The following is a 27,521-nucleotide window of genomic DNA, read 5'->3' as shown; positions in this document are numbered from 1 at the left end:
AAAAAAAACAAAAAAGAAAAACAAAAGCAACTCACAAACTGGGAGAAAATATGTGCCCATGATATATCTGATAAAGGACTTGTATCCAGAATATATAAAGTACTCTCGAAACAATAAGAACACGATTGTACCACTAAGAAAATGGGCAAGAGATCTGAATAGTCTCTAAAGCAAAGAAAATACACAATTGACAAACAAGCACATGAAAAGAGGATCAGCCCATTAGTCATTAGGGAAATGAAAATTAAAACCACAATGAGATAGCACAACACATCAATTAGAATACATTAATATAAAATTTCAAATACTGACCATACCAAGTGTTGGCCAGGATGCAGAGCCACTGAAAGTCTTCTACATGGCTGGTGGGAATGTAAAATGGTACAACCCCTTTGGAAAACACTTTGGCAGTTTCTTTTTTTTTTATTTTATTTTATTTTTTAAAATTTATTTATTTATTTTTGGCTGTGTTGGGTCTTCGTTTCTGTGCGAGGGCTTTCTCTAGTTGCGGCAAGCGGGGGCCACTCTTCATCGCGGTGCGTGGGCCTCTCACTATCGTGGCCTCTCTTGTTGGGAGCACAGGCTCCAGACACGCAGGCTCAGTAGTTGTGGCTCACGGGCCTAGTTGCTCTGCGGCATGTGGGATCTTCCCAGACCAGGGCTCGAACCCATGTCGCCTGCATTGGCAGGCAGATTCTCAACCACTGCGCCACCAGGGAAGCCCATTTTGGCAGTTTCTTAAAAAGGTAGGCATATAGCAACCATGCAAGCCAGTCATTCCACTCCTAAGTATTTACCTAAGAAAAATGAAAGCATAGATCCGAACAAAGATTTGTCAACGAATGTTCATAGATGCTTTATTTGTAACTGGAAAAAAATATCCAAGCATGAGTAGATAAACAAATTATGTGGTGAATGGATAAACAAACTGTGGTATATCCATATAATAGGATACTTCCCAGCAATTAAAAGAGTGAATTACTGATACACAACATGGATGAATCTCTAATTCATAATTCGTGATTCATAATTCAGCTACATAATTCGTAGAACACAGAGCAAAATGAAAATATGGGTTCCCTTGTTCATATATTATTAAGAATTTCAAAACAGTGACAATAGAGCATTAAACCAAGTGTCAGGCCCTTTTAAGCACAGGATCCTGTGGGACTACACCAGTTGCAAGCCCATAAAGCTGGACCTTAAAATAATTATCCTGAGAGAAGGAAGCCAGACGGAAAGAGTACACAATGTATGATTTCATTTATATAAAATTATTGAAAATGTAGACTCATTTAAAGTAATGGGAAACTGATCAGTGGTTGCCTGGAGACCACATGGGGTGGGGTGGGGTAGGAGGAGGGATTAAAAGGAGCAGAGGGAAACTCTCTGGGATGATGTACGTGTCCACTATCTTGATTGTGGTGAAGGTTTCACAGATGATACATATGCCAAGGCTTATTAAATTGCACCTTTTGAATATATGCACTTTACCGTATGTCAATTATACCTCAGTAAAGGTATTAAATATTGCAAAACATTAATTAGCCTTTGAGAAGGATTTTTTAAAAATAGTTCTTGATCACTGGTATGCAATTCTTCCCCACAGCCAAAACACACACAAGAGTGTTAAGTAAAAGCAGAAGACAGTATATAATTAGCTACTAAAATGAATGACACATTATCAGTACAAACTAATTCTGTGGAAGAATAAGGATCCAGTATGAGCTGAAGCAATCAGGGAAAGACACTTGAAAAAATTGGTATTGAATGTAGCCTTGAAGAGTGAATGAGACTTACACAAACAGGAAAGGGAAAATAGCAGTTTGGGTAGGGAGAAAAGAATGGAAGTTTGGATTAAAAGTTAGCCAGATCAGTTTACAGACAATGAACAGACCTGCTTTGTTGGGTCAGAGTATTTTGGTGACGGGCACTTCATAAGAGAGAAATGTTCGATTGGCTCCCCTGGGTTCAGATTATAGTAGACAGCTCTGAAGCCAAGCTGACTAATCCATTTTTACCCTAAAGACAAGGGCTCATGTGTAGATTGATAAAAGATGTTTTGAGAAGTGAAACAGTGTTATATGTAGAAAGCTATTCCAAATCTTCTTTGCTTTGGGGACACCTTGCTTTCAAGCAGGCTCCCACCTCAACTTTCTTTTCCCTGCCTCAAAATACCTCCGTCTCCATTTCCTTTATGCCTGTCTGAGAAAGAAGGGTCCTTTCTCTTTTTGAAACCTAATTCCTCCATCTATGTTCTTACTCGCTAACCCTCTCACAACCACAGGGATCTTGCTTCATGAAATAGCCTATTTCACATAGACAATCAGGCTCTTCATATCTTATGGCACCTTTGCTTCAACAAATAAGCAAATGAAACCCTTTTTTTTGGGACTCTGCTGTGTCTCAAGGTATTTCCTTATTCATTGCCCTCTTCATGCTGAAGTTAACCACCAACCTAGCTCTGGGCTTTATCATTTCTCTCTCAGACTGAAACTCATCTCATTTCCTGCATCCCTCATGCCTTCTGCATTCAGTACACTGCTGCCAGATTAACCTTGGGAAAGAGGCTTCTTCAGTATGATTTTCCTTCTCTCAAGTCTTCAGAAATTCACTCCTGCCTTTTAAAATAGAGTGGTTCTCAACGTGTTTCTACTCTACCTCTCGCCTGATACTTTTAAGATTTAGTCAAAGTGCACAACTCACTTATCGTCAAGCTTCCTTGTTTTTCCCACCCCCATGTTCATGGTGAGCACTCAGCCTGCAAGATCCTCCTGCAATCTGTCTGTTGGAATCATACTCATTCTTCAAGTATTCAAAAGTGATTTTCTGAGCCCCCAGACAAGTTATTCCCATAGCACTCCGCGATTCACTTTTCAGATTTCTTTTACTCTGCATTTGATGATAGAATACGAGCTTTGGTGTCAGGAAGAACATCAAAATCTCTACTTATTAGATTCTGACCTCGGGCAAGTTTCTTAATCCCTCCAGAGTTCAATTGCCTCATTTGAAAATGTGGATAATAATACCTATCTGTAAAGATTGTTGTATGGATTAAATCAGTGGAAGTGCCTGGCATATGAAAGGTGGTATGTTTCTGACATTATCTTGGATACATTTATTTGTACGAGTTTCTTATCCACTAAAAAGCACTGTAGGTCTTTTGAGGACAGGCCCCATTTTTCATTCATTTTGGTACCCCCTATTTGTACGTAGTATACAGTAAATTATTTACTTTTTAAAGGGACAGTTTTAGAAGTCCGTTGGCATGTAATTTACTCTTAGGATATTTCAAAGTTTTTTCCCCAAAATGTTATATTCAACTTTGTTTAAAAATATAGCGACTCTGAAAATGTTACATCTCATGTCATATTCAATGTTTTAAAGAAATAATTGGAGAAACTATTAACTGTAATATACAAACCCATTCTGCCACAAAATTTGGGTTTTATGCTAAACATATCAATATTGTAAATTTTACACTTTATTATGCATGACACTAAAACCAACTCTAAGTAACAATTTATATACATAAAATGCATCTGCTTTATGTGTTTAGTGTGATGAGTTTTGACAGATGTATACACCTGTGTAACACCACAACAAATAGAACACTTACATTGTTCCGAAAGGATTCCTGTGTCTATTCCCAGTCTGTTCTCTTTGCATACATCCCCAGCACCAGGCAACAACTTTCCTGTTTCTTGTCACTGTATATTAGATTTTCCTTTTCTAGTTTCATATAAATGAAGTCATATACTATGTAATCTTTCTATCTGCTTTTGCTCAGCATAGAGTTTATTAGATTCATTCATGTTGCATGTTCAGTAGTTTGTTTCTTTTCATTGCTGAGTCATATTCCATTGTATGAACATACTACCATTTGTTTATCCATTCACATGTTGATGGACATGGATTATATTCAGTTTGGGGCAACTATGAATAAAACTGCTATGAACGTTGGTGTCCAAGTCTTTGTATGGACCTATTTTCGTTCTCTTGGTTAAATACCTAGCAATGAAGTTACTGGGTCATATGGTAAGCAAGTGTATGTTGATCTTTTTAAGAAATTGCCAAATTTTTTTCCAAAGTAGTATTCTCTTTAGCCATGTATGAGAACGCCAATTGCTCCACATCCTTGCCAACATTTAAAAATATTAGATGTAGTGATGTCTCATTGTGGGTTTAATTTGCATTTCCCTAATGACTAAAAAGATCGAGCATCTTTCCATGTACTATTATTTCCATATCTTCTTTGTGACATGTCTATTCAAATTTTTTGCTCATTTTAAAAAAATTATTATATTATTGTTATAAGAATTCTTTATATATTCTGGATACAAGTTCCTTGTCAGATACATGTATTGTGAATATTTTCACTTTTTTAATGGTGTCTTTGGGATAACAGAAGTTTCACATTTTGATGTTCCATCTGTCTTTACTTTTATGATAAATGCTTTTTTCTAGGTCATTGTATCTAAGAAATATTTGCCTTCCCCAAGGTCACAAAGATTCTGCTGTTTTCTTCCATAAGTTTTAGAGTTTTAGCTTTTATATTTAGGTCTATGACCCATATCAAATGAATACTTGTCTATAGTGTAAGGTAAGGATCAAGTTTTTTGGTTTTTGGTTTTTTTTTAATGTGGATATCTAGTTGTTTCAGCACCTTTTGTTGAAAAGACTTAAACTTTGCATCTTTGTTGAAAACCAGTTGACCATATGTATGGGGGTCTGGACTCTATTCACTGATCTGTATGTCTATCCTTATGCCTACCCCACTGTCCTGTAAACTGTAGTTTTATACTGTTGAAAACAGATATGTATGTGTTCCAGCTTCGTTCTTACTACACATTTCTGTATCAATTTTAGAGTTATCTTGTCAAATTAAAAAATATTCTGCTGGGATTTGGAGAGAACTGACAGTTGAACAACTTGAGTCTTCCAATTCACGAACATAGAATAGCTATTTATTTAGGTCTTCACTTTCTCTTGACAGCGATTTATAGTGTTCAGTGTACGGGTCTTGCACGTTTTGTTAAATTTATCCCTCTATATTTCATGGTTTGGGATGCTGATAAGCATTAGATAGTTTTACTCTAAATTTCAATTTCCAGTTGTTCATTTCTAGAATGTATGAAAGGATTGATTTTTTGTTACATTGGCCTTGTATCCTGCAACTAGTTCCAGTAGCTTTTTTGTGGATTCATTAGGCTTTTCTAATAACACAATATTGTCACTTGCAAATAGTTTTACTTCTTTTTCCAATGTAAATGCCTTTAAAAACAGTAGTTCATAGTTTTCATCAAATTTGAACAATTTTCAGCCAGTATTTCTTCCCCAGACACACCTCAGACTTCCCCATCTCCCATTGTTAACATCTTCCTCAAAATTAGATCTAAGTTTCTCAGATCAGGCTGGTAGTTCCGTCTGGGGGAGGTGCCCAGAGCCCAGATCAGGATCCTCGTGGACCAGGTCCAACTTTCGTCTCTGTGGTCTTTCGGGGGTGGTCTCCAGCACAGGGCCAGGTTCAGGTTCCCGGAGGACGACCTAACAAGTAGATCGCTTCCCTTGCTCTGCTCAGAATTTCTTTCACTGGATCACCAGAGATCCGAGTTGCCCGAATGGCGCTCACACACTGATTTGGGGTGACTCAAGCTGTTTCAGGCCTGTAAGTGGTTTACATGGATGATTTCACTTAAATCTCACAACAACCCCACGAGGTAGGTTTTATAATTATTCCCACTGAGGAAATTGAAGCATAGAGAGATTTAGTTGCCCAAGTTCACACAGCTAATAAGACTGGTGGAGCCTGGAATTTGGGGCTTGAATTCCAGTCATCTGACTCCAGAGCCTGCCTTCTTAACTGTGTGCTTTAAGGGGAAAGAGGAAAGAACTGTTAGGAGAAAGCATGTGTATCTGGAAGATTTTTAAAAAAGGAGACACAGAGTGCATAACAGTGGGATACTACGTTTCCTGCGGTAAGGGCTCTTGCTAGCTTTCCATCCGTAGGTTGCCTCTGTCTGCGCAAACTTTTCTCCTTTGGTATCTTGTCACGTCCTATTTCCTCCAGTTTCCCTCTAACATCCAGCATCCCGCGCTGCAGTGCAATGCACGCCCACAGAACACTGGCTCCAGTGGAATCCACGCAGGTGGGGCACTCCTATTCCACCCCCCGCCCCATGCCTGCTCCACTGGCTGGGAAAAGTGAAACAGGGTGAAAAGTGGGCGCTTCCTCCCCAGAAGTTCTTAAGAATGAGTCTTTGGCGGGAGGATCCCACGGCCTCTCTCCACCTCCAGAAACAATCTTACAGAAGTCTGGGCGGGGCAGGGCCACGCCAAGTCCAGGTGCGTTTCGACTCAAGGCACTAACTAGCAAGGCGCCCGTCGTCTGCGCCGAGACGCCGCGGCTGTCTCCAAGAGGAGGCTCCCCCAGCTGGCGAGGCGGATGGGTTTCCCCGGAAGCGGAGCTTGAGCTCGCACCCAGGGGTTCCCGGGACCCCCGTGCGCCCCCGCGCCCAGGACCGGCGGCCGGGTCCCCGCGCGGCGCGCGCTCCCGCGGGCCGGGGGCGGGGCGGGGCGGTAACCCGGGGCTCCCGCTCCTCCCCCTGCGAGCGGCCAGGCTGGCGGCGCCGAGACCCCTGCGCGCTGCACATGGGGCGCCTGACGGAGGCGGCGGCAGCGGGCGGCGGCGCTTCAGCGGCGCGCTCGGCCGGGCCCCCTCCCGCTCCCCTGCCCCTCTCGTCCACGTCCCCCGGCTGCGCGGCCACCATGGCGTCCAGCGAGGAGGACGGCACCAACGGCGGCGCCTCGGAGGCCGGCGAGGAGAGGGAGGCCGCGGGCAAGAGGAGGCGCCGGGGCTTGCTGGCCACCTCCTGGCTCACCTTCTACAACATCGCCATGACTGCGGGGTACGTGCGCCCAGAGGGGCCCTCCCCGCGCCGCCGCCGCTTGGCATTCCGCGCTCCGGGCGCCAGCGGGCCGAGGGGCGCGCCCGGCTCCGGGGAGGGGGCGGCAAGGGGCCGGGCGCGCGTGCGCGCCGGGAGGCGTGGTGGTCGCGGCGCGGGGGCGCGCGCGGCGGCCGTGGGGGAGGGGCGCCGCCGCCGCCGCCGCCGCCTCCGGGCTTGAATGGAGCGTGGTCGGGGTGGGGGGGGCCAGGGGCGCCGGGGCCCTGCTCGCCGGGCATTGCCTAATACGGTGCACGGCGTGCGCGGCGGCCGCGGGGCGCGGACCGGAGGTTAAGTATAGACCCGGGCAGGAATGCGGGGCCGCCCCGCGGGGGAGGCGGCTCCGGCCCGGCCGCCTCGGGCGCCGCTACTGCTGCCGCTCCTGGAGAAGCGCCGGGGTCCCGCCACCCTGGAGCCCGGAGCCGTCCGGCCGGGGGCCCAGACCCGCGTCCTCGGCCGCCGGCCCCTGGAGTGCGTGTCCTCGTGCCGCCGATGGCTGGGCAGTGTTCCTAACTATTCGTGTCGCTACGGGGTTTTTTGCTGTTTTGGGTTTTTTTTAAGTAATAGTGCTCCCGAGAGCTTCTTACTTGGGACGGTTTTCAAAAAACCCTGCCGGATCGGAGCATAGCACTCGTGTCCAGCATCTTGTTGGCTCCGTGACTGATACCCTGTACTTTTATTTGTGGCTTTGAGTACGACTTACAAGTTAAGGTTACACAATGACTATCTCTCTGCAGAGAGCTGTCACAGTGACATGTGTCGACCGCTTTTCAAAACCGGCTGGGAAAATGCTCTTCCGTTTCTCAATGGCATTGCCGTTTAAAAAAGTTATTTTCCCGTTATCACATGAAGTATTATTAACCTACACAAATCTGGGGAAACGTTTAATACCTTTAACTTTCTCTAGGGCTTATAGAAAAATGTGATTGACAAAGATTTAATAAATGATTTGATGCAGTACTGAGTACCTATTATGTGCTTAATACCAAACACAGTTAATGAGAATATTGGTATCTATTGAGGATTCATTGTGCGCTAGGCACTGTGTCGGTCACTCTAGGTGTAGTATGTCATTTCAGGTCCTCTGCAGTCCTGTGAGGGGTGCATGATATTACATTTGATAGACTAGGAAACCGAGGCACAAATAGGTGAAGTAACTTGCTCAAGTTCCCAAAACCAGCAAGTGTCAGACTTGGATTTCGGCACAGTCTGAGTCCAGAGCCGTGCTACTTCTTTCCACTTCACTAAATTTTATAATCTTGAAAGGGAAAACTAATAGAGTCAAAGCTACTGGAGAACAATTGAGTACCCACTGTGTGCTGCAGCCTTTAGATACCCTGGAGGCTGAAAATATCCTCTCTCCTCTGTGCTAGTCTCATCCAGTTAATAAACACTTCGGGGTCACCTACCATTTATTAACTGGTCTTGTCTCTTTCCTTCCCAGGCCACTCTCCCTTTTGAAGGCCGAGTTACCTTTTCAAAAAATGAAAACCAATGCGTAACTCCAGTTTAAAGCCTTCGGTGACCCCCCCATTACCTCCACTGTAGTGGAAGGGATTTAGGCTGTCTGTCATTCAAGGCCCTTCGCAATATCTCCCTGATTTCCTCTTTCCAGTTTTATTGCTTTTGAAATCTCCTGTAAGTCACTATGCTCTCAAACACCATGCAGTTTTATTTTCATGGCTCTCTCCATCTTTGCTCAGGCTGTTCATTCTTTGGATAATAATCCCTATGTTTCTGCTGTGACTTCTAGCCAAGCCACCTCTGAAGTATTCTGGGTCTCTTACCCGACCTGAAGCAGAATTAAATGTTCTCTCAGCTGTGTTCTCACACTTCATTCCTAACCTTCCTCCCTGGCTCAGCAAATTACTGCTTCCCCGAAACTTGTCTCCCTGCCTATGTTGAGAAGGTCCCTTGCCATTCTTATCTCTGTTTAAAGGCAAGGGGAACGGAAATGGAATAATCCATATAATTAACTCTTTGGAGGCTTTCTAAAGGCGTTGAGATTTGAAGAAGGGATAGGATTTGCTTATGTAGAGGGTAGATATTCTAAGTGGGATTAATTCTGGAAATAGGCATGAGATGCAAGAAAGCCTCCCGATTTAATTGGAGGGTTGGGGCAGAGGGGTAAATGAGTTGGCGAAGTTGTGGTGTTGAAAGTGGGACACACGCGTGTACATTTAGTGGTTTGGATAGCAAGAGGCTCTTTGTTGTTGGCTTTTTTTTCGCTTTTTTTCCCCCCCAGCCTTACTGAGTTGTAATTGACATGGAACACTGTAAGTTTAAGGTGTACAGTGTGATTATTTGGTATATGTATGTATTGCAAAATGATTTGCACCATAAGATTAGTTAACACATCTATCACCTCCCATAGTTACCATGTTTATTTTGGGAATAAAAACATTTAAGATTCACTCTCTTAGCAACTCTTTTTTTTTTTGTATTGAAGTAGAGTTGATTTCCAACGTTGTGCGAATCTCTGCTGTACAGCAAAGTGACTCAGTTATGCACATATAGACGTTGTTTTTTTATACTCTTTTCCATGAAGGTTTATCACAGGATATTGAATAGAGTTCCCTGTGCTACACAATAGGACCGTGTTGTTTATCCATCCTATATATATACTAGTTTACATCCGCTAATGCAAAGGTTCTTTTTGTTCATTTGCTTGTTTTGTTTTTCTCTTTTAGCAGAACTTTGGAGGGTTTATTAATTTTTTTGTAATAGTTTTGAAAACAATCAAAATAATATTTAAGAAATAAAATTTTACATAAATGTAGAAAAGAACTTGCCTAATTCTATAAGCTTAGCATGGCCTTTCATTTTTCCTTGTTATCGCTCATGTGAGTTCCTTCCTTCAGATTTTTACCCAAATCTCCATTCTCAGGGAGGCCTTCGTGGCTATCTTCATTCAAATAGCAACCACACACAAACACTCCTTATCCCCCTTGCCTGCTTTATTTTTCTCTATCGTACTTATTACTGTATAACTGTACGATGAATTTTACTGATTCATCCTGTTGCCTATTGTCTGTGTCATCCTGTATCAGTGTCAGCTCCGTGAAGCACTCAAGAAATATTTGTTGAGTGAATGAATGCACATTATAGGGTATTGTAGTTACAGTATCTGCTGTGTAGGATATTCTGTTTTCACTCACTGTTTCACCAAATATTTCTATGTAGTTTTCATAATTACACTCTTTCATGGTTACATAAGAGGGAATAGAGTTAAGGTACAGTAATGGACTAAATCATGCCTCTAATGACGTTTTGCTTTGTTTCTCTTGAATTTGTTGTTTAGGATGAATTCCTGGAGTAGAACTACAGGATGTAATTAATTTAATTAAGTAATAATGTAATTTAAAGGATGTGAGGATTTTTATTGTACTTGCTCACAACAGATGCTTGACTAGGAAAGTGAGCATTTCTCTCTCTCTCTCTCTTTTTATTTTTTTGCTTTGCTACAAACACTTTCGAAGCCCGCATGTGTTAGTGCTTTATCCTAGGTCAAGTGAGGGACAAAAGCTAAATATTTTAGGCCCTGTCCTTGTAGAAGTGCCACCTGGGGCATTTGTAGATTGCAATAAAAGACAGGATGAAGTAAGTTCCGCAGAGGTGTCAAGTCAGACAGGTAGGGAGGATCAGAGAAAGCTTTGGGGGCGGAGGGGGACCATCGCATTCCAGCTGAGCTTTGAAGGATGAGTAGGATTTACTCGGCAGGGATGAGGAAAGGGCAGGAGTTAGGGGACAACTCATGCTGACATGCCGTTGGGGTGACCACAAGTGGGCCTGCAGTGTAGGCTGGGAAAGGAAGATGGACGGGGAGCCTGGCTCACTGCACAGGCCTTATTACATGCCTCGCTAACATGTTTGGATTTTAACCTGTAAACAGTACAGGAAGGTGTTAATTGAAGGTTATGTTTTCACTCCTTTTTAGCTGGGTGACCTCAGATAAGTTCCATAACCTCTCTGACCCTGGGTTTTCTCATCTGTCAAAGGAGCAAACCAACTACTTTGCTAGGTTATTACAAGGAATTAAGAAATAGTGGATATGAAGTGGTCGGCAGGGTGCTGGACACACACAGTGGGTATTTAGAAATGATAATTCCTCCTCCTAGTGGTGAATTTAAAAATGCACATCATGCAGAAAGAAACTATGTAAGATATTCTCACAGTGTACATAGTCTGCGTTAGCAGAGCACCAAACCCAAGGTTCAGGCACGTACATTTCTTGAAGTGTTAAGTAACAGACATATATTATATTCCCGAGGTAGGTGGATCCATGTATGAACCTACCACAACTTGTTTATCCTTCATCTGTGGATGGACATTTGGGTTCTTTGCGGTTTGGGGCTATGACAGATGACGTGGTGAGCATGTGTATGCAAGTCTTGTGTGGACACACGCTTTCATTTTCCTTGGGTAAATACCTATGAGTAGAATGGCTGTGTCATATGGTAGTCACATTGCTGGTTTCCTATGAAACTGCCAAACTGTTTTTTCAAAGTGGTTGTACAGTACATCCCCACGGGCAGTGAATGAGCTTTCCGGTTGCTGCACAGCCGCATCAGCACTTGGTGTGGCCAGTCGTCATAACTTTATACCTTCTAAGTGGTGTATTGTGTTACTGTGATTTTAATTTGCATTTCCCTAGTGACTAATGACCCTGAGCATCTTTTCATGGGTTTACTTACCAGTTGTGTACCTTTTTTTGGTATAGGGTCTGTTTAAATCTTTTACCCATTTTTTATGGGTTTTTTGTTTGATTTTCAACTATTGAATTTTGAAAGTTCTTTATATAGTCTGGATACAAGTCCTTTATCAGATATGTGATTTGTAAATATTTTCTATCAGGTATGGCTTGCTTTTTCATTCTCTTCACAGTGCCTCTCAAAGAGCAGAAGGTCCTAATCTTACCGAAGTCCAGTTTATCTGGTTTTTTTCTTTTATGAACCTTTCAGCTTAACTCTGTTGGCATGAGTGCCTTATGTGTGATAAATTGAAACACATGTTGGCTACTATACGAGTCTGCATGTAGTCTAGGAAAGGAAGTTTAGAGTTGTCAGTGAACACCACACGGAAGTATGGATTGTATGAACGTCAAAGATCATCTCTGGTACAAGCCTCCAAATGGTTACTTTGAAGGAGGTTTAAAGAAGAAGCGATAAAGTCAGAACATCATGATTTCTCCGTAACTGCCGAAATAATGGATCTGGACCATGATCATCAGTGCTAACATCACAAAGAAGAGGGACAGCCAGAAATTTCGGGCTCCCTGGGGAAGTACACAACACAACGGAGAAATTAACCTTGAACGTGAATCTGTCTGATCAATCCTTTAGAACGAACTACGCACTCACAGGAAATACAGGGGCCAGAAGAACATAATAAATGACATGTGGGTATCCAGTTAGCAAAACCCAGACCGAGGGTAACTCTGCAGGAACCACTCAGGGTCTCCAACAGATAAATTTCAAGAGAAAGAGGGGAAGAGAGATGAGGATGGATGGAAGGAGGTGAAACCTATAGATTTAAAAGAGTCATGAAACACATAGCAACTAATTGCAATGTATGAATCTTATTTCAATCATGATTTTAAAAGATTATAAGACAGTTAAGGAAATTTGTATCTTGACGCTAAGTTTTGTGACTGAAGAAGTTATTGTTCAATTCTTCACATGGGATAGTGGTGTTTTGGTTATGTTTATGAAAAATAAACCTTTTAGAGATACATAATTAAGCATTTATGAATCATATTATAGGATGTATGAGATTTGATTCACAGTAATCAGGGAGGAAGGCTTGTGGGGAAAGAAGTGAATAGAGGTTTGGATGAAACAAGATTGTTAATAAGATGATACTGGTTGAAGCCGGGCAGTGGGCAAATGGGGGTTCATCGTACCATTCATTCTCTATACCTTTGTATATGTTTGAAGTTGTTTATAAAAAAAATTTTTAAAGCGGTGTTGAAATTAAGAAAAAAAAAGGAGTATAGGTGTAGATAACCAAGTTCTTCAAAAAGCAGGTGGTCTCCAAGAAATCTGAGGAGAAAAAGAAGCACCAGAAGGCAGCTAGAAGAAAGAGCTCCACCTTCAGTAAGATTTTTCAGGGTAATTGTAGCCATAGTGGCATGAGAAGAAGGCATTTAGTGAGTGTTAGAAGGTGTTTAGGAAGTTATGCCACATCTCTCTCGTTGCTGCAGTGTTCTGTCTCCACTTAGTAACTTAAGAGTTCCTTGAGGCCAGAACTATGTCCTGTTTATCCCTAATTCCCCAGCACCTAGCACAGTATTGATCCTGAAGATGAATGAATAAATAAATGAATTAAGCAAGCGAGAAACCTGCTACATGTGGAACACATGTTTATATTTTCCAAAGAGAGTGTTTTGTCAAGGACTGAAAGTGTCTGTTTGGGTTCATATTTAGGCAATCAGTAGCTCTGGCATATTTAAAAAACAAAACTGTCCAAAAAAGAATTCCTAATTGTAGACACTCCGGTTGCTTTGGGAAATTTTTAAAATTACAGTTACTAAACTGACGGATATAGGAAGCCTAACGTTAGCTGAATGTAGGGCACTCAAGAGAGACTTTGATTCTCACCCTTTGTGATTGGGGGGGGGGGGGGGGGCTTAGGAGGTGAGCACGGGTTAGTTCAGATGAGTTCGTGGCCATATTTACCAAAAAACAGATGGGAGGTTAGCATAGATAGTTCCATGGTCCTTTCTAACCCCAGAGTGTTGATTTCTTTTATTTCCAACAGGTTAGTGGTGATAGTATTGTAATACTGTACTAGTTGGTACAATACTGCCACCTATGGGACAACAGTAAAATTGGTTATGCTGTTAAAATGCATGGATTTTTATATGATGCCTTTAAAAATGTAGAAAACTTGCCATCTAAATTAATCTTTTGATGAATTCTTTGGTAGGTTAACAGTTACCTCTTAAATCGGTCTTTGGTAAAAATCTGATTTGGATTTGTCTAAAAGAAAAGACAAGTATATGGGAAAATGTGAATGAAAATATTAAGCTTTTTGTTTTCTTGTTAGAAGTAGTGTAAGGACTTGGAATTGAGGATAATGAAATCAGAACATTTTAAACCTGGAAGGTACCTAAAACATTATCCAGATTAGCACACTCAGATTAGCCCAGCACAGGGCTGAGTGTTGGCTCTGATGCGGGATGGAACCGTGAGTTGAATCCAGTAAAAGCCATGGTGCAGTAGAAAGGCAAGAGCAGTGAGGGTTAGGAGACCTCCACCATTAACTTACTTACTCTAAGCCTTAGGGTAAGTCGCAGGATATCTCTGCATGGTGATTGTCTTGTATAAAACAGTGGCTTTCAAACTTTCTTGATAGCGTACTACTATCAGTTAAAATATTTGAGCATAACATTCTGTATAGCTTTAAAAATTACTTATCATTTAAATACGTGAATTATTGTGATTAGCTAATATCCCAAGGCACAGTATATGCTTAGAGCCAGACCAGTACAGCAGAGTAGTTCAAGAGCATAGGCTGTGAGATGAGTGGTGAGTTGAGGTCCCAGCTGACTGGCTCTAGGGCCCTTTCTGCCCATTTCCACAGCAGTGAAATAGGATAGTAGTAGTCGCTACCTCATGGGGTTATTGTGAGGATGAAATATTAATATATTAAATATGCATATAGGACAGTGTCTGGAACATTGAAAGCGCGCTGAAAGTGTACTTATCATTATCACTGTTATTATCCTTAATACTTCTGCATTGCAAAGGTCTTTGTAGTTTCCGGCACTTGCCTGATTTCTTGTCATATCTCACTAAAGGTCATTGTTTTGTTTTTGTTTTTGTTTTTGTTTTTAATTCTTTATTTTTAAGGTCATTGTTTTTAACCGCATTGTGTGCTGAGGAGAAGAGATTCCCAGGGTGGAAGTGCCTCTCTGCATTTTCTTGCTGTTTGATCGAGTCTGCATTTTCACCCCACTCAGTCGGTCGTTTCTTTGCAGGCACCTTTAAGCCATTCGTCTATTTTACTGAGTGCTCTTTAATTAAAAAGTTAAACCTGTATAAAATTATTATAAATTTTATAGTTCATAAATCCATTTAACTAGACACTTTGGAGACCACTGTTTTCAAAAGCCTGGGATAGCTATTCATTTCCATGGGTGTATTATTAAGGATTTTTAAAAGTTACAGGTGACACAACTTTTTTAAACTTCAAAGTGCTTTTGTAATTGCAATGGAAACTGGAAAAAAAAAATTACCTCTCATCAGTGGCTCTTGGAGATTGAGTACCGGGGTGAGAAAGCTGGTCTCCACAGGTGTAGCTTGTATTTTTAAGTACCATTAATTCACAGCAACTATATTTAATGTATAAGTGTAAGTTAAAAGGGGGGAGGGGGCATATGTATTTTTTCTTTTTCGAAAACAAACTTTTTTTTCAATTGAAGTATAGGTGATTCAGGTGTGCCACATAGAGATTCAGTATTTTTATAGAATATACTCTATTTGAGGTTATTACGAAACAATGGCTGTATTTCCCTGTGCTGTACAATATATCCTAGTTGTTTATTTATTGTATACCTACTAGTTTGTATCTCTTAAGCCCCTACTCCTGTCTTGCCCCTCCCCCCTGCTCCCTCCCCCCCTTGGTAACCACTAGTTTTAAAACACACTGTTTAAAAGCAGGCTTATGTCTGACCTTCTATATGTGTCCCTTCTGTGGCACCACAATTGTTTTTATTTAGAGAAAATTATAAAAATGTTAATTAAGGATTCTTTTTAAAGATTTTTACCTATAATTACTTATAAATATATACTATATATTCGTATAAAATACATATTTATACACACACAGCTTTTTACCTCAAATTTTTATATAATTATTAAATGCTTTATAATGACTTCATTTTTGGTACAGAAACCTATTTCTTCAGTCCGTCAGTTTATCTGCTGAGACCAAGAATACAATGCACATTGTTTGACATTTGTATGTAGTTGATCTCGACTGTGTTCTCCTTATTTCCTTGAAGAGTCAATGTAAAACGATATTTGTCATTTCTTCCTATGGGTTTTTAAAATAGAATAATGAACTGAGAGCATAATAGCACATACATGTTATTACTGTATAAATTATGGCATTTCTTTACAGGATTCAGTGGAATTCGTTGTGATAGAATTTTATAAAATGCTTTTATTTTCTCTAGGTGGCTGGTACTAGCTATTGCCATGGTACGTTTTTATATGGAAAAAGGAACACACAAAGGTTTATATAAAAGTATTCAGAAGACACTTAAAGTTTTCCAGACATTTGCCTTGCTTGAGGTAGGTTTCCGACGACGCTGTTTTTCTGTCACTGTCATATTTATTTGAAAATATATCAGTTGAGCAAAATCAGTCTTATTTTGCTGATTATTTACTCCCTACAGATGCATTTAAAACCAGCGATGACAGGAATTTATTTTATGTTGTATGCTGTTGACATGTGATTTTTTTTGTGTGTTTGCTTACAGGTAGTCCACTGTTTAATTGGTGAGTTTTTGATTTAATTTTTATGTTTGGCATAGATTGCATTTAGGGCAGTGGTTGACTTGTTTTTTTCTTTAAGGAATTGTACCTACTTCTGTGCTTGTGGCTGGGGTCCAAGTGAGTTCAAGAATCTTTATGGTGTGGTTCGTTACTCACAGTATAAAACCAGTAAGTGACACGACACTTCGTCTCCTTGAGCCTGCAGGAAAGCTTTCTTAGTAATAGGAATCCAAAATATTAACTGTATTTCAGGAAGCAGAACCCTTGGCCAAAGAAAGGTTGGGTTTGGATGTAAGTGTGATTGTACACTGACTTAGTGCGTTCGTAGAATGGCTTTGAGACACCAGCAAAACCAAAAATTGGCATTTTTATAGCCATATAAAATGGGGTTTTCCAATTTTTAAAAAATTTTTTATTTTAGGCTTCATTGGGTCTTCGTTGCTGCGCACGGGCTTTCTCTAGTTGCGGCGAGCGGGGGCTACTCTTTGTTGCAGTGCGCAGGCTTCTCATTGCGGTGGCTTCTCTTGTTGCGGAGCACGGGCTCTAGAAGTGCAGGCTTCAGTAGTTGTGGCGCATGGGCTCAGTAGTTGTAGCTCGCAGGCTCTAGAGCACAGGCTCAGTAGTTGTGGCGCATGGGCTTAGTTGCTCCGTGGCACGTGGGATCTTCCCGCACCAGGGCTGGAACCCGTGTCCCCTGCATTGGCAGGCGATTCTTAACCACTGCGCCAGCAGGGAAGTCCCTATCCACTCTTTTTTTTCTAAGATTCTTTTCCCATATAGGCCGTTACAGAGTATTGAGTAGAGTTCCCTGTGCTCTACAGTAGATCCTTATTAGTTATCTATTTTATATATAGTGGTATGTATGTGTCCATCCCAGTCTTCCAATGTATCCCTTCTGCCTCTTTTTTAGCCTACAGAAAATCTCTTGCTTGATTTTACTATTTAATCTTCTCCAACAGTGGTATCCCATGGGCATCTTTCCACGCATCTTTAATTAATTCAACCAGCATGTATTGAGTGCATTCTATACCCCTGGCACTGTGCTTACTTCGGGATTTACAGAAATGAACAAGTCAGTCTCAGCTGTCAGGGGGACTGACCGTCGGGGAGTAGGGGGCAGCCCTACAGATGTTGAATCGTTCGACAAGTATGAATTACGTGCCTATTCTGTTCCTGACACTGTGCCGGGAATCTGGCTATTTATAATACCCATATGGTTCCCACCTCATGGAGCCTGGAATTGGGAGAGATGGTACACAAGTTGTTGTAGAAATAATTGTTTGATTATACTAGTGTTAGTGCTTTGAAACAAGAGGCCAGTGTGGATTGCAGTAACCGGCAGACTTGGCCTGACTTAGGGAGCGAAGGAAGGCTTCCCCGAGGAAGGAGTGTATCAGTTGAGTGCTGTAGATATACAAGAGTTCGGCAGACAAATCCTGATAGAAATTGGCAAGTGTTATAATACAGATATGAACACAGTACTGTGAGAACAAGGAAGGGGAGCACGTGACTGCTCAGGGTGAGAGGAGGGGTTTGGGACAAGTTTTCCAGAGGCCGTGGTGGTTAGCTGGATCTTAAAGGTGAGAAAGGGTTTTCCATGGGAAGTATTGATAAAGGGAGGAGCATTCAGGGACTTCCCTGGTGGCACAGTGGTTAAGAATCCGCCTGCCAATGCAGGGGACACGGGTTCGAGCCCTGGTCTGGGAAGATCCCACATGCTGCGGAGCAACTAAGCCCGTGTGCCACAACTACTGAGCCTGCGCTCTAGAGCCCGCGAGCCACAACTACTGAGCCTGCGCTCTAGAGCCCGCGAGCCACAACTACTGAGCCTGCGCTCTAGAGCCCGCGAGCCACAACTACTGAGCCTGTGCTCTAGAGCCCCTGAGGCACAACTACTGAAGCTCATGCACCTAGAGCCCACGCTCTGCAACAAGAGAAGCCACCGCAATGAGAAGCCCGCGCACCGCAACGAAGACCCAACGCAGCCATAAATAAGTAAATAAATTTATAAAAAATGAAAAGGGAGGAGCATTCTATTGATAATTAGAGGGAATGGCGTGTGTTAAGACACATTCAGAGCATATTCTGGAAATAATACAAAGTTTTGTGTCCCCAGAGAGAGCTGGGGGTGGGGTTGAGTCGTTGCACCAGAAGTCGAGATTTCTGAGCTCCAGCTGTAAAGATCATTGAACATCATGCTCAGGTGGGAGGGTTTTACCCTTTCCTCCTGGTAAGCAGTGGGGAAGCCATGAAGCTTTTAAATCCCGGGACTAGCACCTTCCAATTTTGTTTCTGTTGGTTTGCTTCTGTGTTTTGCTTTTAAGAGAAAACGTCCACCTCTGAAGTGGAGACTGCATAGGGGACTGTCTGCATGAGAGGTGATCAGGTCCTGAATTGACACCGTGGTAGCAGGGCTGCAGTGAGTGGGCAGATTTGGGAGTTAGTGCTGCAGTAGGATGGGTGTGATTTGACGACCAATAGAAAGTCCAAGGGTCAGATTGTTCCCATACTGGTTTTGAGGGGCTGATGTTGTCCTGGGATAGTTGAGTTACTGGCTGGAGTGAAGGGTGAGACAGAGAACCCAATAGAAATTTGACCATTCCTGTGCTTACAGCACATTTTAAATCGCGTGTTTGTAAAGACTTATGTAATGGTGATTGCATTGCGTTTTCTGTATTGCATCTGTCTAACCCTAGCTCTCCGTTATAATAAAAGGCACGTACTAAATAATAAACAGAAAATATCTTCGTGGAGAAAGAAGTTCAAGGTTAAACAACCCTGTGGCTTTCTCTGTAATCCTGCAGATCCAGAATGAGGAGAGCGTGGTGCTTTTTCTGGTCGCGTGGACGGTGACGGAGATCACTCGCTATTCCTTCTACACATTCAGTCTTCTCGACCACTTGCCATACTTCATTAAATGGGCCAGGTGGCGACGATGTCTTGCAGTTTAGTTGCTCTCGGTCCTGTGCATGCGTGTTTGGTGTGCTGAACTAACACAGAGAATTAAAATGTGTGTCTTAGCCCTGTGTTGCCAGGAGGCTGCTGTTTTTGAAATTAGCAGTGTTATAACTTGCATTCTAAAGGCTTAATTTAATGACCAGGCAACAGTCATATTAACATATATCTTGAGTGAAAGCAATGCCAAACTACATTAGTGTCCTTAGCCTCTGAATCGGTCATTCATTTTTCCTTGAAAGCAAAATACACATCTTTGGGATTACATTAAATCAACTCTTGGCCAAAAATATGGCATTTTGTTTGATTGACTTAAATTTTTTTTTTGACAACTCACAAAGTTTTTATTCTACAAAACAAGGTTAGGAAAATAAGCTAAAACACTAAAAATAAACTTTTAAAATAGGCAAGCTTTAGTAACAAAATGCATATTAAAAAATTATTTGAAACTTCCAGTGCATAGAAATTATTTTAACACAACAGACTTTCATTGAATTAAATACATACTGTTCTTGTAATTGCTAACAGTGGCCCTTACATCAATCACTGATTGATTTAAATTACTTTAATATTCAACCTAGTGTCCACAAGTTTTAGTATCTTATATATACAATGTCAACTTTTTTGTGTGTGTATAAAGTAGCAGAGACAGACATTTTAAAAAGTCACCCTTAGAGACTTCCCTGGCGGTCCAGTGGTTAAGACTACTTGCTTCTATTGCAGGGGGCACGGGTTTGATCCCCAGTCAGGGAACTTGGGGGACTAAGATCCTACATGCCGCACGGCATGGCCAGAACAACAACAAACAAACAAAAAAGTCACCCTTATTTGAAATTGTATTATTTGTTATGAGGACAAAATTTATATTTCAAGGGTTCTAAACATAGCTCTCCCAAAGCAACAGTTTTTAAAGCAGAAGATGTTCCGTCCTTTTTAAAGTATGTGTTCTTCGAGCAGCTGATATTTTACAAAGTTATTATAAAAACAACTTATTATTTGTGCCCTTTGGAGAACAAATCACAAACCAGCATAGATTTGTTCATTTCATTCTCCATGTTGCACTTAGAGTCGAAATAACAATAATAACAATAACATATGCTGTGTACCTACTGCATACCTGAGGTGCAGGTGTGAGTGCAACAAAATCTCTGTCCTCTCAAGATGGAGGGGACAGAAAATACAACAGCTAACAGGTGTGAGAAATGCCAGGTGGTGAGAAGTGCAGGGAGGCAGTTGGGTTAAGAAACGTCTATCCTATATACGTCTATGTAGATAGGTAAATTAGATAGATAGATAGATAGATAGATACGATAGATAAGTTAGATAGATAGATAAATAGGTAGGTATCCCATATAGGTAGAATACAAGAGTTCGACAGTATTTTCATTCGTTAAATTTTTTATTAAGCTACAAAAGTAATATGCTTTCATTGTGAAAAAATCTCAAATAGTTTTAGTATATAGAATAAACATGGAAAGTTCCTGTTTGTACTTCTACCTGAGCCCCACTCCCTTCCCTCGGAGAGAGAAAGTTAGGAGTTTACCATCAGACTTTTTCTTAATAACAGCAATGTGAACATACAGATGTGAGTTTTTAAAAACATAAATAGGATGACATGATACTTGATTTTTGTTTATATATTGGAGATCATTTATTCTTTTTTTAAATCAGTACAGGTCCATTTAGATCTAGCTCTCTAACTCTTAATGCTGCATAATATTCCATAGTATGACTGATCAGTTCTATATTGCTAGAACTTAGATTATTCCCAGTTTTCTGATGCTGTAAATACTGCTTTGTGATATTAAAAACAATGCTATATCCATATTTCCATTATTTTTTAAAACTCTGATATTTGTATTAATCCATAGCTAACTTATAAAGGTAACTCGTAACTAGTGTCAGACTTGTTTTTGCTCCCCTTATACAAAAAGCCTAACACTTTTTATTAAGTAATTACTCCTTTTTTAATAACTCATATTATACATGTTCAAATATAATAAATTAGTATATATAAATAACCTAAAAGAATAAAAACCTTTTAAATTGCCTATATTCCCCCTACAAAGGATAATCACTCTTAATTATATATCCTTTCAAACGTTTTTATATTCTCTAGCTCTTTTTTAGATATTTGTGGCTTACCATTTTGAATATGACAAAATACTTCAAAATTATAGTTTGAGCTTAAACGTTTCGTCTGTCATAAGAAGGTTGCACTACCATTTATAAGCGTTTGGCAAGATTGGCAGTTTGGAATGTAGCTGGATTCTAATCCCAGAATGCATCTCATGCCATTTTGAATGAGCTCAGTCTTTCAGAACTCTAGCACCTTTGAAAATACTAATTCATAATATAGTCTCTTTTTATTCGCTGTATTTATAAAATTTGTTTGCGGGAGATAATGGTCTTTAATGCTTTGCCCGCCTTTTAGAATGCATTTGCATGTCTTGAATTTCTGGAAAAGTTCCAAACTCTACCATTGCATGTTTAAATTTGCTGTTAGAAATCCTTTGTCAATGGCCTTAATGTTAAACAGGTTACTATAAAATCTTTCAACTTTTGAATGCACATGTTAGCACATCACGTCAGTTAAGCATAATCGTGAATAATTGTGTTTCATGTCAAAAATCTTAAAGATCCCAACCAGCCATATATTTGCCAACCCCACTAAATAACCTAAAATAACATTTATATTTATGTTCCAGTGTTGAAGCTATTCTCAAGTAAAGCTTAAAAATGGCTTCTTATTTATAAAGAGTTGCCCTACTGTGATGGTTTGAATATACTTTGATTCTATTTATCTGTCAGACGTGTTCCTAGAAAAACCCACTGAATAGATAAATGCATAATGTTATATTTTCATATGATTTCCATTTTAAATTCAAAAATGCATTCCCTTCAAAAAATTTTTTGATGACAGTTAGGAATCTGTAAGGAAACATCATATCTCTTTCTGAATAAGTAGTTAAATCTGTCATGCTGCCATCAGAGCTTAGAGAGTTGGTGACATAGAGCCTTTTTAAAGTGCAAATAAAGTCAAATAAGTTGTGTAATTTTTTCCCATTTCATTAAAAATAATCACGTCTTTAAGGCTTTAACCTAGTTTATACTTAGTGTGATTTTTTTTCAGTTAAAGAACAATCTTACCCCCCAAAAAAAATCATCTGAGAGTCACATAAAGTTAAAAAAAAATTTAAGAGGTTTGAATGTCTTACTTAAGAAGGGACTATAAAATGCTCAGTTATGTACTTTTAAATTGAGGTAGGAAATTGAGGTTGGAAAAAATTGATTTAAATAATACACACATAACTACACAAGGCTGGTGAGGAAGCAGGTGGCATGCACAAGGCAAGGAGGGGACACAGAGGGACAGTAGAAGGATCATTTTCTTTCTTTACCAGTTCATCTATTTTGGCAAATAATTCTGCCCCCCTCTGTCCCCCCTTGCATATCCTTGGCACATAGGAACAAGGAGACTTAAGAAATGTCGTTACCTTGGGCACTTGAGGCTGTCCTGCGGGTCCACCAGTGGACACTTGTGCAGTGTTCCTCTAACTGTAGGCAGAAGTGATGCTGGGCCCACTCTGTGTTGGAGGGTGCTCCGCAATCCAAATGAACAAACTGTGACTGGGATTTTGACTAGAACTCTCTCAACTCTCTTTTAAGCAAGCTGACTATTCCTTTAATGTGCAAATTCAGGAAACGACCTGTCTTCCTTGTTTTGTCATGAAAGCAGGTTTAGACAGTATATTCCTTAGTAGTTACTGACGCTTCAGGTGGTTTTATCAGTTTTCTAAAATAGTCATTCTTTTAATTAGTAGCCACAAATCGTTTTCCAAATGTCTCCAAACAACGACTTTGGCAGTTTCAAGATTTAGATATAAAATTAGGATCATAACTGGTCTTTTTTAAAAACACAGCATTTGATCAACAAATGACTAGCTGCAGGGAAAAAAAAATCAGTATGATTCCAGGTGTCAAAGCAGTTACTTTTACAATGCCTTACAATGCTTACATTTACTTTACAATACACTGTAATAGTTATAATACTTGTATACTTTATCATACTTAAAAAACTGCATCTATCAGTCACTGACTTTAAAATATATTGTTATTTCAGCCCTGTAAAGTAAGTTGACTTCTTACTTTATTAAGATCTTGCCACTTAAAATGGAAACTACTGTAAGAAAAAAAAACGATGATAATTAAATTAATAAGCAAATGATTAAAGTGAAAAAAATTAACCTTGTTACGTGAGGTTAATATAAGTATGTATAGAAAGGAGAATTTTTAAGCTTAAATAAAGTAGTAGCAAAAGAATCATGACATAAAATCCAGTAATTATTCTAGAAAATAATTGTCAGGTTTTTCTTTCTCCAGATATAATTTTTTTATCATCTTATATCCTGTTGGAGTTGCTGGTGAACTTCTTACAATATACGCTGCCTTACCATATGTGAAGAAAACAGGAATGTTCTCAATAAGACTTCCCAATAAATACAATGTCTCTTTTGACTACTATTATTTTCTTCTTATAACCATGGCCTCGTATATACCATGTAAGTATGTCTCTGTTAGTATTATACTTTGATTTAGCATATGCTGTGAAAGTTTTTCAGAAGATGTCATAAAATGCCAGATTAATAAGGAGGAATAATGTCTTACAAATACATCAAAACCTCCGTTCAGTGCCACATGTATTCATAATTTGAAATAACTGAAGGGTGAGTTGTGAGGAAAAAAAGGTAAGTAAATTAACACACAAATGATTGCCTTCTCAAAATCACTTAAAAATAAGCTTAGTATGATTTATGTTTTTAAAGAAAAGATAAAGCCTGCAGTGAACTCTTTGAAAGCATTTAGAATTATGTATCAAACATGAACATTTTATCCAAGAAAATCTGAGGTCATTTCTATTCATTAAGCACATACTTGGACAGATCATCCAGGAGTACTTGTTAGCCTTATGTGTGTTGCCCTGTGTACTAGAAAATAATAAAAAAAACTGCTTTTCTTAAAATATTTTGAATAACTCAGTCTTTCCACTAATTTCTCCTCACCTTTCAATAGTTGCAATGAATTGGTGAGACTCTATTCATTTCATTTAAATACAAAGTGGTGTATTTTTAGGTCAGATTTTGATAATCACTAGCAGGAAATATGAAGATAAAGCAAAGCTGTTATTTGCCCTCCTCAATAAAATTAGAGACTCTGGGGTCAGTGCGGGGGGAAAAGAGAAATGAGAAATGTTTATAGAATCTAAAATCGACATTGACGCAATATGAAATATTTCATCTAAAGAGGATGAACATAAAATTTGGCCACTTCCTTGGGACCTCCAACTTTTAAGCTTTTCCAAAATCAAAATTGCCTTGATGGTCATATAGTGATTTTATTCCCCTCACCTTCTCCCATCTCAGCCTGACTCTCCTCCGATTATCCACCAGGGCAAGTTCAGCAGGGCTCGGGGATGGTGTGCCTATGACACTTGTTTCTTCCCCTGCTTTTCACAACATCTGGTGCATGGCAGCACACCTGGAGCAGAGCTGGACCTGTCCTATCATAGTTACAGGTTCAGGTCTTGGGTTGCCTTTTTCCTCACAGCCACTGAGGCATCTCTGTGGAAGCCCAGGGCCCAAGAGATCATGGTTTGAAACCATCAAACCAGTAACTTGTGACTGTGCATTTTCAGGTGTCCTGTGAAGACCAGGCTTTGCCAGTAGCTGCTTCTCAGTTTAGGAGGCTGTCAGTTACCTGAGAGCCCTGCCTGCTGGAGGATCAGCCAGCCAGGGGGGCGTTTTCCACCTGATTATTAGTATTAGTAGTAATAGCAACTAATTATACTTTGCTTATTAAATCCTTTGCTAATTACAAGTATAAAAGTACATTTTGGGCACTTAGGGCTCAAAAGAAGTCCTTTTAGTTCTCATTTATCAATGGGGACATTAGAGATTAGAGAGGTTAAATAAGTGAATTGCTTTAAAAATCGCTCAGCTAGTAACTAAGATCAAGGTTTGAACTCAAGCCCATACTTCTACTAAACTACTCAAGATGTTATAGAAGTATTTGCAAAAATCGGTCAGTTAGCTTTAAGTCTATATGGCCTGAATATATTTAGGCCCTTAGGTATAATATGATGGTTACATTAATGAAGGTTGGATACCTAAATAAAAAAATGAAGTCTTTTATGCATTTTGGCTCCATTTGAGCTAAGTTCAAAAAGTAGTTACCCACAGTTGCCTAAGCAAAATATTCAAAGCTTGTTTTGTCATTAGGTTCATTAGTTTTGGCTATTCTGCTCATCATTTTCAGAGATATTTGTATACTTGTATTGTTTGTAGCTGATGTTAATTTGTTCATGCACCAACATTTACCCTATGATTTAAAGTACTGGTTCAGATTGGCTCAAAGTAATTCTCCAAATTTGACAGGGTGGATGGCCATTTGTCTAACTGACCTAATACATATATATTTTTGTGTGTGTGTACCAGACTACCCTTATGCCCAGCCAAGAGGGGCTTTTGCTCTGGGCCCAGTTTTAGATAGAGGGCCCTGTCCTGGCTCACCGCTGATCACCACTCCACACAGGACCCCCTTCCTTCAGATCACGTCCTGGAAAACCGGGACCATGGAATTTGCAACCCAGATGGCACTGAGCGTGCATCTAGACTGCATAACTCTCTTCCCCCGTCTGTTCTCCTGAGGGTTAACACTGTTACCTGTGTACACATCCCTGAGATCAGGGGGCAGCTGTTTGTGAGGTGGATGGATGCAGCTGGGTTGTGTGGGCTTGGACATCCACACAGATGTTCCCGAGACCCCTCATGGTACAGGACAGCCGATGGAACGGAGAGAAGGGGCCAGGTGGGGCAGCTTTCCTTGTGCAGCACTGTTCTGGCACGGTATTCCGAAGAGTTATAGAATTCTAAATTCAAACATGGCCTTCCAGGTCATTATGAAGATATATTTATCAAAATATTTAAGTTTGCTGAAAGGACTGATAGTTTATGGCATTAAAATATTTAGGCGTATGGTATGTGGCCCTCCACTTGTATGCTTACCCTGAGCCCTGTAAATATTAGGGGGGTCGTAGCAATTGTATATGATGTGCTTGCTTTCGAAGTCTGCCATGTTTAAGAGGTTTCAAGCATAAAAGATTTCCAACCATAGCTTACCTTCTCTGTTTTCTTTTTTCAATTAAGTGTTTCCACAACTCTACTTTCATATGTTACGTCAGAGAAGAAAGGTGCTTCATGGAGAGGTGATTGTCGAAAAGGATGATTAAATGATCCCTACAACAAGGTGCTTTTTCCAGAATAACCAGGATTACTTGAGTCCAAGTTTTAATAATAAGAATAAACAGCTTCATGAAATATTGCAGATTGTGTTATTTCTTAAACTGTAACTTGGGACACATGGTATTTGCCAATATTTGTCTTCAGATTGTGCCAGGTCCGTTTTCTCCAAGAACTATGCAAGTATTTATTATCAACTCCTGGGTAGGTGATGATCATAAAAAAAATAATTGGGTGTATTACCTGGAAAAAAAACACTTTTGTTAGTTTTTAAACTAAAAATAAGTTTTACTAAATTTTTTTTGCAACATATGTTCAAAGCTTTTGAAATCAATATTTAGAAATTAGTTTAATGATTTAACATTATGATGCCTGCCAGTGATATTTATGTGATATTTATAAATGAAACTAAATACAGAATTATAATAACTGTTAATAATGTATTAGCATTTCTTGAACCCAAGGTCTATTTCTCTCAAGCTATAAGGTAGCATTTTTTTTTAAAAGTTATTTCTGTACATATGTTTTTTTTATAAATTTATTTATTTATTTATTTTTAGCTGTGTTGGGTCTTCGTTTCTGTGCGAGGGCTTTCTCTAGTTGCGGCGAGCGGGGGCCACTCTTCATCGCGGTGCGCGGGCCTCTCACTATCGCGGCCTCTCTTGTTGCGGAGCACAGGCTCCAGACGCGCAGGCTCAGTAGTTGTGGCTCATGGGCCCAGTTGCTCCGCGGCATGTGGGATCTTCCCAGACCAGGGCTCAAACCCGTGTCCCCTGCATTGGCAGGCAGATTCTCAACCACTGCGCCACCAGGGAAGCCCC

At 40.2% G+C, this 27,521-nt stretch overlaps 1 protein-coding gene across 1 annotated transcript; it reads left to right on the top strand.

The window, feature by feature from the left end:
- Nucleotides 1-6,580: 6,580 nt before the first annotated feature.
- On the top strand, nt 6,581-26,782 carry HACD1 (3-hydroxyacyl-CoA dehydratase 1). Its single transcript, XM_068539005.1, has 7 exons — nt 6,581-6,908; nt 16,126-16,247; nt 16,436-16,450; nt 16,527-16,615; nt 19,252-19,373; nt 23,786-23,964; nt 26,608-26,782. The coding sequence occupies exons 1-7, from the start codon at nt 6,652-6,654 to the stop codon at nt 26,688-26,690; spliced, it is 867 nt and encodes a 288-aa protein (XP_068395106.1). The 5' UTR covers nt 6,581-6,651; the 3' UTR covers nt 26,691-26,782.
- Nucleotides 26,783-27,521: the final 739 nt, after the last annotated feature.

This window comes from Eschrichtius robustus, chromosome 1 (genome assembly GCF_028021215.1).
Source record: "Eschrichtius robustus isolate mEscRob2 chromosome 1, mEscRob2.pri, whole genome shotgun sequence".
Taxonomy (NCBI): Eukaryota; Metazoa; Chordata; class Mammalia; order Artiodactyla; family Eschrichtiidae; genus Eschrichtius; species Eschrichtius robustus.
This window is presented reverse-complemented; position numbering and strand designations above follow the sequence as displayed.

Bases quoted from the DNA above. Each gene is read 5' to 3' on its own strand.
- HACD1 (XM_068539005.1), top strand. From the start codon at position 6,652: ATGGGGCGCCTGACGGAGGCGGCGGCAGCGGGCGGCGGCGCTTCAGCG. The intron at 19,374-23,785 runs GTGGCGACGATG...TTCTTTCTCCAG, and splicing joins TACTTCATTAAATGGGCCAG to ATATAATTTTTTTATCATCT. The intron at 23,965-26,607 runs GTAAGTATGTCT...TTTTCAATTAAG, and splicing joins CATGGCCTCGTATATACCAT to TGTTTCCACAACTCTACTTT.